Source organism: Myiozetetes cayanensis, unplaced genomic scaffold, assembly GCF_022539395.1.
Source record: "Myiozetetes cayanensis isolate MyiCay16 unplaced genomic scaffold, myiCay2020 scf22, whole genome shotgun sequence".
In the NCBI taxonomy this organism is placed as follows: domain Eukaryota; kingdom Metazoa; phylum Chordata; class Aves; order Passeriformes; family Tyrannidae; genus Myiozetetes; species Myiozetetes cayanensis.
Genome location: NW_026087434.1, coordinates 216,365 through 230,074, shown reverse-complemented (window position 1 = coordinate 230,074; position 13,710 = coordinate 216,365). Strand labels below are relative to the sequence as shown.

Below are 13,710 nucleotides of genomic sequence, written 5' to 3'. Positions count from 1 at the left end.
AAGATGTTTCTAGAATTAAGACTTTTTTCCCCATGTCATAGGGTTAGGTGCCTTGATGACATGCAGTTCTACCTTAGTTCAGTAAGGAAGTAGGAAATAGGAAGAATGTGAGCTTAAGAATTTGCTGTCCAGAGGCAGGCAGAACTTTGAACCTTTAGGTATCCTTGATGAGTGGTTCAAATAGAAACAACGCAGCTGCATTAAATCACAGTCCAGGAGAGCCTACACCTCTATGCCTTGAACTTCATGCAGATTTCATGAACAAACGCCCACTTTGTCACCTGAGCCCTAGGTACTTGTTTGTCTCTTAAAAATCTGATGTGTAGTTTTGCTAAAGATGAGCAGAGTTTGGTCTTCAATTTAATTTTCTTAATATTGCACATGAAGCATCCTTTCATCCTTTTCCTTCTGTATTTCTGCTTGCTTATAGAAGTGTTTTCTGTCGTGATCTAAAATATCCTGCTTCTTAAATATGAAGTCTACCTCTCTTTAACCCTTTTCCCAGAAAGACAAATTGAACATACCTCTGTTGTTGATGTCTCTGAAGTAAAACTGTGTTTCTGAAAACTAAAATGCTTGAGCCCGTGAAGAGATACCAGAACTGATAGCTGAAGAGTGCTGTGATACCATCCCAAGGTGACCTGGGAATGATGTGAGGTGTGCTTTCTGTAGGGCAGCTGTATGGAATTGAATGCCTTCAGCAAGGTTGGATATGTCTGGAAAGTAACATAAAATTAAGCACAGGAGCCATTCAGTTAATAACTTACTCCTCGTTATTGTGCACTATGAGTTTCACATTCTGGATTCTCAGTGACCAGTCCTTTCCTTGCTCCTTCACTGTACACATCGTTCCTGTGGCTACTTTTGTCTTCGGAGATCCCCTTCCTTGTTTCTGCCTCTTTGGTACCTTGTAGAGTTGGAGGTTTGAATTCTTCTCTGGTTCTGCTCCAGCCAGGATCGAACAGTGAAAAGCTGTAAGTAGAAATAAAGGATGCCTGGGGAGCTTCAAAGGGAGCTCAGTCCCAGAGCAATTTAGCAAGACGGTGGATGCTTTCTTGTTGATAAAGACTCCACCTTGGTTGACTTCTTTGTGGTTGCAGTTCATTCTTGATGAGTTCTGAATTGTTTAGGAATAGAAGCCAGACCCTAGAAGGACTCTGGAGCAGTTACAAACTGCACAAGTAACAGAAAGAGGCCTCGCCAACCCAGTGGTGAATATTTCGGTATATTAGAAACATGTTTGGGTCCGTCTAATCAGTGTTATTTAACATTTTAGAACAGAGCCTGAGCTTGGAAAACTAAACAGTAGGCTGGGTGGTTTGTCCAGTCTCATGTTGCTTGCTTCAGTGTTACTCTCACCTATGAGGGATTTGTAAAGGAGGAGTTTCCATTGTGTCTGGGAGGAGAGGGAGGAATGTGAGGGTTTGTGGTGGTATACTTCACCAGTCTTGTTGCCCATGGTTCTCTGCACGCTGGTTGGAGGGGCAGAACTCCCTCCATCATTTCACTGACTTCACAGCCTGACGTGGAGCTGTGGTGTTGGGCACGGGCTGAGTGCTGGTGGTTGAAGGACTCTGATGAACTGGTGTCTTTCTCAGAATCATAGTCCAGTTCAAACCACTCGGAGGCACTTCTGGAGCCAGCTGCCCTTCCAGTCAGAAAACAGCTTTGGAAGCAGCTGCGGATTCTTGTGGGGGGAGGTTTCTGTCCTTGTGTTGAACAGCATGTGATTTTGACGGCTGCTTTCAAGCCCTTTGATCTCTTGTGCTTTTGCTGCTGATTGATTACATTTTGTTCCCTCCTCCATTCCTGCCATCCTCTGCTCTCCTTGCTCTCAGCGGCAACAGTCGAGCAGGGCAAGCCACATGGCATCTGCTTTTTGTCCCTTTTCAGTCCCGAGGAAAAAACCCAAAACAAAACAAATTATTTTTAAACATCAAAGGGCCATTTTTATAAAGGAATCTTCCCATTAATGCTTGCCTGTGTGTGGTTTTTGAAGCTGAAGAGAGAGGCTGGATAAAATCTGTGCCGACATCCCTTCGTTTCTTGGGCTAAAGATGGTTTACAGACAGCTGCGTGCTGACTTTGATGTCAGAACGTTAATTATTAGAAAGTAACTTTACACCAGATTCCCTGTGAGATTAGGGCTCCCAGAGGTGGTGGGGAGGAGGTGGGTCGCTGGGGAGAGCTTGCTGCTGTGGGAAGCATTATAGCCACTACTTCATCAAAAATGAAATAAAACTTTTCCTCAGCTTGCGTGCTTCCTTGGGTCCAGAGTGGTGACTACAGAGAGAATTGCATTCTTCCTGGTTTTGTTTTGTAGACTGCACTTACATTGACACTGCTGTGAATGTATGGCTTTCAGCCTTGTCATGAAAAGCACCTGACATCTCAGCTTTGGTAGGAGAAGTATAAACTTTGAAGAAGGAAGTTGCCAAACCTTAACGCAGCATCTTTGGCTCTTGGAAGGGATCTCTGACAAAGATACAACAGCAAAGGACACAGCTTGCTTTCTTCCAGGTTACATAATGGAAGGTAGAACATCCATGTGGTGGCCATTTATTGTTACAGGAAATGCTCACCTCTCGTTATGGTTGCAGAAAACATTGGCTCTGCAGTGGGCTGGGAAGTGGCTTGGTGTTCCTGGAACCTCTTTTGTAATCGTTGTGGGAAGTTAGTTTTTGGATTCTCTCTGCACTTTAGGACTTTTGGAGCCCACAGCAAGGAAGAGGAGTGAACACTTAGGACTGGAATGTATGTCTGCCCTCGGCCATGGCATGATTGTCTATGCCTTGGTGGCAGTCTTTAGCTGTCACCATGGTTTGAGCAGGGGCTGGCCTTTTCCTTGTGGATACTTACTGCTGTTGGGATTTGCTAAAGAGCTTGTTAGAACCGTTACTAAACAGTAACTTTAGAATTTGTTAATGGAGATTTTGGGAGTTCTCTCCATCATATCCCAGCACCCTTCACAACATGCCGTAGGATATGCCTCCTCAGTCTTTTGAGTTTGGGTTTTTTTTTGGGGAGAAGTCCGGTTTCAGGAGGTGTTTAGAATGAAACTTAAACCTGTTTGATGAGATTAAAGTATACCTGATTACTGGGGAGGCCTGATTAATTCCCTGGCCTCTGATGTAGATGTACCCTCACTGGATCATGGGACAGCAAGGCTGCTTCCTAGAGGGTGGTCCTGGGCGCTTGGCGTCGCTTCTGCAGCACTGGGCACCTCCCCTACCCCAGGCCCCGGGAAAGCTGCAATCAGGCTCCTTTACCCACTGGTTAGGGCTGACCCTGCTCAACTTTCTAAAAGTAGCCAAGAGTCCCACCCACACAACCTCACTCTTTTAATTTCTCAAATTACCCTTTAGTGCCCACAAGTAGAGCGAACATTGCCTTGTAATTTGTGTTGTGCTTTTGACAATTGAGAAGACTCCTGTTCCCAAGGGGCCTGGGGGAAGGGAGAGTGGATGGATGGAGGACATCTGAGTGTTAATTAGGATTGGAAAGAGTGTATGAGGGAATGAGGGGAGAAGAAATGGGCAGTGGGTTCATTCACAGAGCCTACAACCATGTTAGGCTGACAGCTGACTGGGAAGAAATGTTGGATTAACTACCCAAGTTTTTGTTCCTTTGGGCCTCTTCAGCCACGGGCTGTGTCCTCCCTTCATCTCCTGTAGCCTTCAGTGTGCCGTTCTGTATGTTTGTGCCTTTAAATCACTTTGGAATTTAAAAAACTTGACTTGTGTGAGAGCCAGGAGGTGTAACTGCTTCTTGTGTGCTTGACTCTGGTTGTGGTTTGTATTCAAACACAGGCACAGCTGCTCCTTTGGGCATAAGAGAGAAGAGGAGCAAGCACGTAACCTTTGCTGTGGAGGGATCCTTAATGTCCTGCTGCCTGCAGAGATGGCAAATAGGACACCTTAGTCTAAGTGGCTGGGGCTTTCATTTGGTTTGTTGTGGTGTTGTGGGTCTTGGTGTTGGCTTTTTTTAATTTTGTTTTGTTTTCTTCATAGCAGCCACAGTCCTAGGCCAGGCCATAGTTTTGCTGGAAGGTTTGCCATCATGACACCCAGCTCTGGGCTCTGGAGGCCGGGGGAGCAGGCAGCCAGGCTACCTGTGCTCTGCTGGGCAGGGGAGAGGGGTGTCTGTGTGGCATGGATCCTCTGGGCTGGAGGGAAAGTTACCAGTATTAAGTACCTTTATTGCAGGTGATGCCTACAGACAACTGCTCCCCTCTCATCTGTGTGCTCTGGCTGCACCAAAGGCTGATCTCAGTGCTAAGTACTTTGTAAGTGCAAAACAAAAGGGGGGTTTACTGTTTAGGGGACCCTTCTGCACAGCAGACACCAGGGTAAAAATTTGAAAGGTATGCAACGGATCCGTGCAGTGGTTTAGTTCAGAGAGCTGAACAGGTCAAAAACTGTCTTACCAAAGCAAAGGATTGTTCTCCAGAGTAAGGAGAAAAGGAGTGGGCGCTGGATGGGAACCAGTGCTGTTGGCTCTATGGCAAGAGAATGTGAAGCAAAGAGAACACAAGACACAATGCAAGCCAGGAGTGCGTGGTGGATGGAAAAGCTTCAAAGGGCACTATAGTCCATAGAAGGAAGGATAGCACCTGTGTAAGTTGCGTGCTGCCTGTAGAGTGGTAAGGAAGTGGTTACGTACTGGGAGAGGTTTGGATTAGAGCAGAAAGGTCAGGTAGGGTTTTGGGATAGGAGTAATTTCTGAGTGCTTGTAACTTGCTAGAAGTGTGGTTTGGCCACAGAGTACCGTTGTATTGTAGGTGAAGAGATTCCACAGGCACTTCCTGGGAAAGGGTTCTCTCTCCGTACCTTAGGCGACTGCTGAGGTTATTACTCTGAGTTTCCTGTATGGACAGTGGAGAGCAGCCAGTTGGTCACCTGACAATAGGGATTCCTGCTGCTGTCGGGGCTGTATCATCTGTAAAGAATGACAATGCTGACAACTCCTCTATCTGTCTGATCTGAGTGCCAGGAACTCCACACTGGTGATTGTATTTCAGTTTGCAAATACTGTCCTTTTACTCTTTTTCAGGTACCTTATAGGATGTGCAAAATAATGCATTTTAAACTAATTTAAGCTCATTTTTATTCTATAGCTTGTAGAACGAGAGCCCCTTGTGTGTCACCTAGACCTACTGGAACAACTTCCTGATGGCCCAGAAGAGCTTCCTGATGAATTCTTTGAAGTCACAGTGGATGATGTACGGAAACGTTTGGCAGAGCTGCAGAGTGAGAGGCAAGTTCCCTTTCTGTTGTGAATGAGATTGTGCTGTGTCTTGTTGTTGAGCAGAGCAACAGTGACCAGCAGAGCTTGTTGCATTTTTTGCCAGTAAGAAGGACCCTGTATTTTAAGTAACAGAATTAACCATTGATTAGACCTCATCAGAAAGACCAACTTTGAGACATTACCTAAAAAGAAATAAAGCAAAATCAGACTTAGCCACAAGTCAAGACCTGAAAATGTTTGGAACAGAAACATACACACAGAGGAAGTATAGGAAGCTGACTGACTGTGTATCTCACTGTTCAAGTAGCTTGCTTTCAAATGTTCATGGTTTTACTTTATTGAACTCCAGTTTGGTAAAAACTCAGATTAAGATAAACTGGCCTTCCAGTTACAGCAGCATTTTGCCGTCTATATGTTCCTTAAAGAAATTAATGAATGTATTTAAAGTGGGTCATAGCATTCCTTTAAACAGACTTTGAACAGTCTTCTTTACACTGTAACCTAGTCTGAGTTGAACTTTTTACTTGAAGCTGACATTTTTTCCCATAGGCCACTGAAATCCACGCGAGTATATCGATTGGCCTGGAAATTGCTCTGCTGCTTGTGGTTCTGGAGTATTTAATGGTACAAATGTAGAGTCAGTTTGGTTGGGGGTTGCTGGAATACAGGCCCCTCAAAAAAACACCTAATTTCCACATATGCTGATGCTTGTAATCCCTTTTCCCCTTACAACCAGCGATAAAAATAAAGGCAGATTACACACTGGTTATTCAGAATTAAGTGCAAAGAGAAGGAACTAAAGCTGAACATGAGATCTGTTGGGTCTAAGCTAATTTCATTACTTACAGGAAAATACGTAATTATTTTCTTAGTTTCATCTTAAATACAGGTAGACTTTTATTTTGCACCCACTATTTCTTTTAACGCACCAGTCTACATGCCAGTTTTTGAAGGATCTTCTTGAATGAAACTTCTCATTTTTATTTTGTTTCCCTGTTGCTAAGTAATATGTATTAATTTCTTGTGCCAGTATTGTTTTTCAGCTTCAGTAGTTCTTCTCCCTCCCTGGAATAATCGTGTCCAACCTTATTCTCTGCTTTATTTGATTAATCTCTTCTTGAGTAGTCTAAACAAACTTTCCCCTCCTCTTCTTAAGATCTTTTCTGGCAGCTGTTGTGGTGAACTTATTTTCAAACTTGTACAGTAAAAGTAATTTTATTCAGTATTGGTGCTGGTGCTCAATAGTTTCATATATGAGATTTTGGGATAAGAACCACAGGAGGTGGGGAAAATGCTATGAGAGATGCATGGAACAGTTGAGCAGTTCTCATCAGCCCTGCTTGGACCTTAAGAACACTATCTTAATAAAATAAAAATATGTCATAAAATTACAGAAGTGACAACTTGTCTTCTTCCCATGTCTCTAGGAAACGCCTGGAAGAGGCTCCACTAATGACAAAATCTTTGAGGGAATCTCAGCTGAAGGAGAAGTTGGAGCGTTACCCAAAGGTAATATTTGTTTTTTTTCCCTCTCTGGCTACTCCAGACTTGGAGTTGGAGTAACTTTGGGATTCAGTTGGGATCAACAGGCTCTTAAGCTGCTTATAGGAAGACTTTTTAAATTCCTGTCCCTGTTGATTGTTTGTGGGACTTGCATAACAGTTGTGCCCTGTGAATTCAGCTATCCTGTAATCACATGGTTGAGTGACAGGCAGTATAGCTCCTTCTGTTCTGTTCCAGATGTTTCAAAACCTTTCTGTTGTGCACACATCAGTCTGTATGACTGAGCTTTCCTGCCTACCTCTCCTCTGTAGATATTTTGTTAGTGTCTCATTGAAAGTTAAATGATTTGATGTTACAAGTGGATTTATTTTATTCTGTGAACATGATCCTAATGCAGTTCCCAAGTTAAGTGCTTTCTGACCAATGCTGAAATGGTCTGAGTTACTTCAGAGGTATGGCAGGAGGATTCCTGCTGCTGTGGACACTTTAGGATGCTGATACACTGTCTGTACCTGTCCAAGAGGGACTGTCCATGTTGTTTGTGCACTGTTTAGCACAGGGAGCTCCTACTGTCTGAGTGAGTGCTGCTTCATTGTACATCACAGTGCTTTGATAGATGAGCTCCTTGCCCGCTTTGAAAGCCAGACAGCCCCTGTTCCCCAAGGAGTTGCACAGCACCATTAGCCATTAAAAAAAACCCGAACAACAAACCCAAACCCACCAACTTACAGATTCTAAGCCAAGGACAGGCGTTACAGAGCAGCGATAAACCACTGACCTAACGTGCTTTGCCTCTGGTTTAGGTGGTGCTGAGAGTTCATTTTCCAGACCGCCATGTTCTACAGGGATTCTTCCATCCCAGTGAAACCGGTAAGACCGATCACCCCCTCAGACTGTGCAGATGCAGCTCATGGCTCTCACTATGACAGGAGAGAGGCCTCTGGACAGGTGTTTCTGCTGTCCAGGGAAGTAAAACTGCTCTGAAAAAGCAGCAGTAGGCAGTTACACTGTCCTTGTAGGGCCCCTGAATGGAATAAGAAAAGCGTTTGGGCTAATTCACTTAGTTAAGGGCTACTTGATGGAGACTGTCAAGCTGCTTCATGACAAAATATTTGTGCTTAGGAAGCCGTCCCACTTGCTATCCACCGTGTTTGTGCCCAAACAAGGTGGATAGCAAGTGTGTTACTGGGATGCATTTGCACACTTCCTCTGTGTTAATGTTTTGGGGGAAAAACAACACCCCCTTCCCCAATCCAAAACAAGCCCTAAAAAGCAGAAAGAAGAAAAATAAGCGTTAGCTACTGTACTAAGAGGGGATGAACCTTTCTGGTTCTGTCAGTTCACAGAAGACGATTAGGCCATGCACCAAGTAGCTCTTACTGTTATTACTGGAGATCTTACTCTCAGGTGGCAGCCTTGGTTACCTGCACAAGTTTTTGGATAATTTTCCGTGGAACACTAACTAATAAGTAGTTACCAGAGTCTCACTTGGCTGCTCTCTGTAGCTGCTATTGGATTTCCTAGATTTTGATAAGGGACCAGCATTTCCAAGTGGTTTGTTTGTTTGGTTGGTTGGTTGGTTTGTTTTTTCTCCAAGAGATTTGTAATAGCAACAGTGTACTTTGGAGGAAAAGGCAATCTCCGTACATTATAGAGGGCAGTTCTGCTGTTACAGTTCAGCCTTTTTGTCCAATATTTGAAGAAACAAGTGAAATTCAGCAAACCTCTCTCTCCTTTTTCCACAGTTGGCATTTTGAGAGACTTTGTAAGAAGCCACCTTGCCGATGCAGAGTTGCCATTTTACTTATGTGAGTGCTGTTGGTAATATTTGGCCTTACTTTACAAAACCTGTTCCTAGCTGTAGTATGTATGGGATCTGTTGATGCCTGAGATGGGACCGGGGGAGGAATTGCACTCTGAGGCTGTGTTTAGGAAGCAAAGAAGGTATAACCTATTCCCTTAGCCATGTTATGCTTCTGTCTATGAAGCAGCCTCTGTGGGCACATGAACATATCATCCCTTCAGAGACTGGGGATGCTTCCCATACCTGCTCTGTTTGCTGTTCTGATTGCTGGGTGGTCCTGGTTTGTAACTTGTTTTTTAACTTCAGTTGTTGCACCTCCCAGAATCATCTTGAACGATGAAAGCCTGACGCTGTTTGAGGTAAGGAGTCACACATGTGCTCTGTGATTCTCTCTGGCTTGTGCTCCCCTTAACCCTGCCCCAGGCTTTAGTTTCAAAAGAAGCTGTGTAATGCTGTGATCCCCATAGGCTTCTGCTCAGCCAAGGCTAATGGAACCAGGTGTTTTGGAGCACAAACTCTTCACCAGAAGAGGTCCACCTTGTGCAGCAATAGGCACGGGCACATTGGGGCAGGGGTGGGGGGTCGCATTGTTTTGTACACACACTCTGTACCACATGGAGTCGGAGCTGTATTTAACCTGGAACTGGTATTGCAAGAGCTGAGCTGAGTTTGCTCTATCTGTAACTGGGCTAGGATAGTAAGAGATTTGAGACTGGATGTGGAAAGGGAACTGTTTTCAATTTCTACAGCAGGAGCTAGAGCCTATATTAGACAAAAAGCTGACCTTTTTGAAATCACTATGTGAGAATTTATTTTAAGTCAGTGTGTACACTGAGGAATATAGAGTCTCTGTGTGTAATTTTTCTCAAGGGCTGAAGTACAGGTTTTCAAATTCAGATTCCTGGAGATTTTTTACAAGGGTCAGATAAATTGGCCTTGAAGTCTCTGGCCAGAGACTCTTGGCTGTGTAAATCACAGATGTTAAGAGAGTGATCGAGTGATTTTGCCAGTGACTGCCCCAAACTCACCATGTTTAAAATGTTCTGTTATTCAGAATTCCATGGACCTTTCCAGACTGATGCATCAGAGATCCTGCAGAATAAAGGCTCACGCAGTGGCAGTGAGAATTCTTGCTAGATAACCCAGGGGAGCAGAAGGGCTGGAATGGGGAAAGAAATAGAGAAAGAGACTTTTCAGGCAGCATGGTGAATTAGGTAGGAATTAGCATGCCTCTGAAGTTGTTTGCAGTGGAGCTTTCCAATTCCACAACTTCCTGACCAGGCCATGTGGAAGAGATACACGTGCAGCTGCTTTTAGACGATTGAATGTTCAGGCCTGTATATCTGCCTCCTGTTCATCCAGTCCCTGGTGCTGGCTATAGTGTGCCTTGTTAGCTTTGATCTGTCTTCTAAAAAGTTTGCAATCCTCTGCTTACCTCTATTTACCCCTTCCCTGCCTCCCCCACCCTGCAGTACTGTTCTTTTATTTTCTCCTTCTCAGTGCACATCTCATGTTTCTCTGGATGTCTTCTGAAACATGACTTGTGCATTGAAACACCGCAGGAATAATTACACCTTCTTGTCTTTGAAATAAGAAACCTTATGGCAGGAATTTTATTTAATTTGCTGGGTTAAAGCCTTTGTTCCGTACCTGGCACCATTACTGGTGCTTGTTATATATGTGGCAATTTCCCAGTTTCTTAATTGTGACATTTACTGTGGAATTCGGTCCTCGTGGCAGCTCCCTGAAACATAAAAATATGTTAAATTAGTGCTCTGTAAAGACTTGGAGCTGCCTTACAGCCCAGTCTTAGGGACTACATTAGAAATCACAACTTGGTGAAGAACCTGGTTGATTTTGATGTCAGGCATCTCCAGGTGTAGTGGCTTTCCTTGGACTGCAGTGCGAAGCCTTGACATTGGTACACAACTGGGACTGTTAGAGATACTGTACTTGAAAGCTGAAAATTATTTGCAAATTGCCTGTTTTAAGGAAGGATATTTTCTTATTTCTCATATCCTCTCAGTATGAAAGATGAATAGTGTCCAACTAAGATAAAGGGTATAATATCCAAAGTTGATTTAAGATAACGTTTTTATTCATGCCACATATGATCACAGCATGGTCAAACTAATTAGGAAGTGGTTACGTTGAGAATTTGAATATAATTAAAGTAAAAATGAAGTTTTTAAGCACAGTCTTAATGACACAAAATCATTACAATTACTTACAAAATGTGGAAAGCAAGTAAAATCTTATGCTTAGAATATTTTTTAGGGATTGTAACATGACACTGTAAGGAGATTATTATCACATTAGTTAACAGTTACATGACTTGGCATTTTTGGCTTACCCAGCTGGCTCAGCATAGGTAAATGGGATGCATGTACAGGAACAATAATTAGAGCATCATACATGGCTCAGTGAGCTCTTGTGTTGATTTTTTTCTTTACTCCACCATTGTGGAGCAAAGTCTTAAGGTGATGAAATCATCAGCTCATTACTGAATAGTAGTCAAACTAAGACAAAAGTCTCCTTCCCAAAAGCAAAGTATTCAGAACAAAATAGAGAGCATCACTGTGTATAGACCCAGGGTTTGCGTGAATAACTTGTGCAGAACTGGTCTTGCATCTTCAAAAGTAAGTGGTGAAGCTGCAGAGGATGACAGTAAGGATCATCAGAGGTCTCTATGTCTCCTGTCCAAAGAAAGACTGAGTAGGCTAAAACTGGTCAGTCTGCCAAAGATGTGACTGGAAAAGGAGTAACAGACCAAGGAGAAGCTGGAATGGATTGAGTTCTTCTCTCTCGTATGAGTAAGTGGCATCAAGTGGGGCAAGCAGGAGTTGGAATAGATGGAAGAAGGCAGTTGTTTGTGCATCAGAAAACTGAAGTGTAGAATTCCTTGTCACAGGGTGCTATATACTAAAAGTGTATACTGGTTTGAGACAAATTTGGACAAGTTCAAGAAAGATGTTTAGCGAGAGTGTCTTAATATATAGAAACCATCTCAGGAAGCTTCTGAACTGAAAGTCATTGCTAACTAATATTATTAGGGGAAAGTGTCACATATAAACAAGATTACTCTTCTCTGTGTATCTGGTTGTTCTTCACTGTTAGGATACTGGCTGGATTGAATGGACTTGGCTCTGCCTATGGTTCTTCTGTCCTTGGAAGAACTGTGTTTAATGCCAGTGAACATGTAGCCTGTGTCCCTTTCAGGTCATGGCTTGTTATGGAAGGAATGCTTCTGTGTGTTTATCAACATTTTACTTGGATCGAGCATCAAACAGGAAATAATCGGTTCCTGCTGAGATTTGTCATGCCATTCAGTTTGGATTGGGTGATTCTGCGTGAAGCTTTGCTCCTGCTGCAGGTGTAAATCCTTTCTCCCCTTTAACTTTCACCATGTCAGTGCAGACCCTCTGCTATAATGTCTCCTGCTCAGGTAGGCTTTCCCTTCTGCTGGAATCTGGGTGCCTGGCAGTGACTGAAGGGCCTTTCTTCTCTGGGCGGAAACAAGTGCGGAAATCACTCTGGCTGTTGTGTCCATGCCCACTGTGTCACTGTTGGATGCCCTTTGTAGAGGTGTCTGTTCCCAGTCAGGCTGCACTGCCTGAGCCTCAGGGCTCTTGTTAAAAAAAACCCTGACCTGGACCAGGAGAGAGAGAGGGGATGTGTGTGGTGTTGGGGCAGTGCTGGGGATGGGGACCTGCTCATTGCTTCTCACCTGATGTTATGGCCTTCCAAGCTGAGAAATCTTCAGGTTGCGAAGAGGTTTGCATGGGCCAGAGTCCCCACAGGGCTGGGGGCTGCAGAGAAGCCTGTGGGTCCTGGCCTTGCCCCAGATGGGGTTGGGCTCTGTGCAGAGGGGTTCAGTGGAGACCTTTTCCCTTTCAGGCATCCTGTGATCCATGGAAGGGAAAGGTTTTGGACTTTAGTCAGAGCTCCCCTTCTGTTCCGTTATGTGGAAGGAGGGAGATGAAAAGAAAAAGCTGTTCTGTAAAGATAGTAGGCAGGTGGTTAAGGTGCTTTGTAAAATATGTGGCTTTGGGGCTGGGAGAAGAGGGGCTTTTGCTCTAAGGTAACCTGACAGTACCCAGCACCCCTGCAGTGAGAAAGGTTGTTCTGGAATAACAGTGTTATGGTATATAGGGTGCGAACGTGAATGAAGTGCTGTGGAGTGCACAGTTCTTTCAGACATCACAGGGAAAAGGGAACCATGAGTAAAGTCACGGAATGGCTAATTGCTCGAGCTTTTGTTGTATTTGGAGGATGTGTGAAAGGCTCAGGAGGAAGTTTGTCTTTATCAGTAGTACATCTCTTTAAGGTTGTCAGGTTGTATCATGTAACTGCCAAAATTTGCTGCTTTTGCCCAAAGTGCCATCTGTGGGATGCTTGGCATGTAATGTGGTTCCCTTGCAGAGATACCTGTGCATAACCTGACTCTTGATTTTTCCAAAGTGGGTACTACCATGGTGTATCTAGCCATTCTGGATTTTTTTCCAACATTTAATTTTCACGTTATCCCAGGTCCTAAGTTAGCAGTGGGCTATCCTCCACTCTACAGATTATCTTGATGCTGTCTGTAAGGAGGAGGGGATGGTGTCTGAGGCAGTAATGTGACCACATTTGAGCATTCAGATACTTATAAATTACTCAAGTTTGCTCCAGAGCCAGTAACAGGAGTGACTACAGATGGTGGAGTACCGTATTATCCATACTTCTGATCTCTCCACCCTCTCGTTCCATTCAAGCCGATAAGATTGACACCACATTCATTTAATTTGGTCACTTACAGTGAGAAGGGAGAACCTTTGCGCTGGAAGCAAAACCAAGAAGCAAGATAAATGTTGTCGACTTGTTTGCCAAGATATTTGGATTGAAAGAACTGTCTGAAGTGAATTCTCCCCAAATCTGTGTGTATTTACAGTACAGTGAACACACAGATTGGCAGCAACATGGAGTTTTTGGAACCCATAAAGACTTCAAGGCATTGCTTTGATTTTTTGTTGTTGCTGTTTTTGCTGGCCGCTTTCTTCTCATGTCCCTTGAAGTCTTTTATAATACTCTGCTCTCCAGAGCTGATCAACCACAGGCTTCCCTGTTGTAGCACTTGTCTTTGCATTCCTTATAGCTCTATTGGCTTGTTTGTGTCT

The 13,710-nt window shown here is 43.9% G+C and overlaps 1 protein-coding gene across 4 annotated transcripts in view; it reads left to right on the top strand.

The window, feature by feature from the left end:
* ASPSCR1 (ASPSCR1 tether for SLC2A4, UBX domain containing) overlaps positions 1–13,710 on the top strand; it is a 44,112-nt gene that overhangs the window by 20,129 nt on the left and 10,273 nt on the right. For 3 of the 4 annotated variants that reach the window (XM_050319384.1, XM_050319382.1, XM_050319383.1), the window contains exons 8-12: positions 5,117–5,256; positions 6,675–6,756; positions 7,554–7,620; positions 8,496–8,558; positions 8,861–8,913. In XM_050319384.1, coding sequence (XP_050175341.1) covers positions 5,117–5,256; positions 6,675–6,756; positions 7,554–7,620; positions 8,496–8,558; positions 8,861–8,913 — 405 coding nt within the window. The remainder of the gene's footprint in view (positions 1–5,116; positions 5,257–6,674; positions 6,757–7,553; positions 7,621–8,495; positions 8,559–8,860; positions 8,914–13,710) is intronic. The other variant, XR_007629379.1, reaches the window with a different exon arrangement.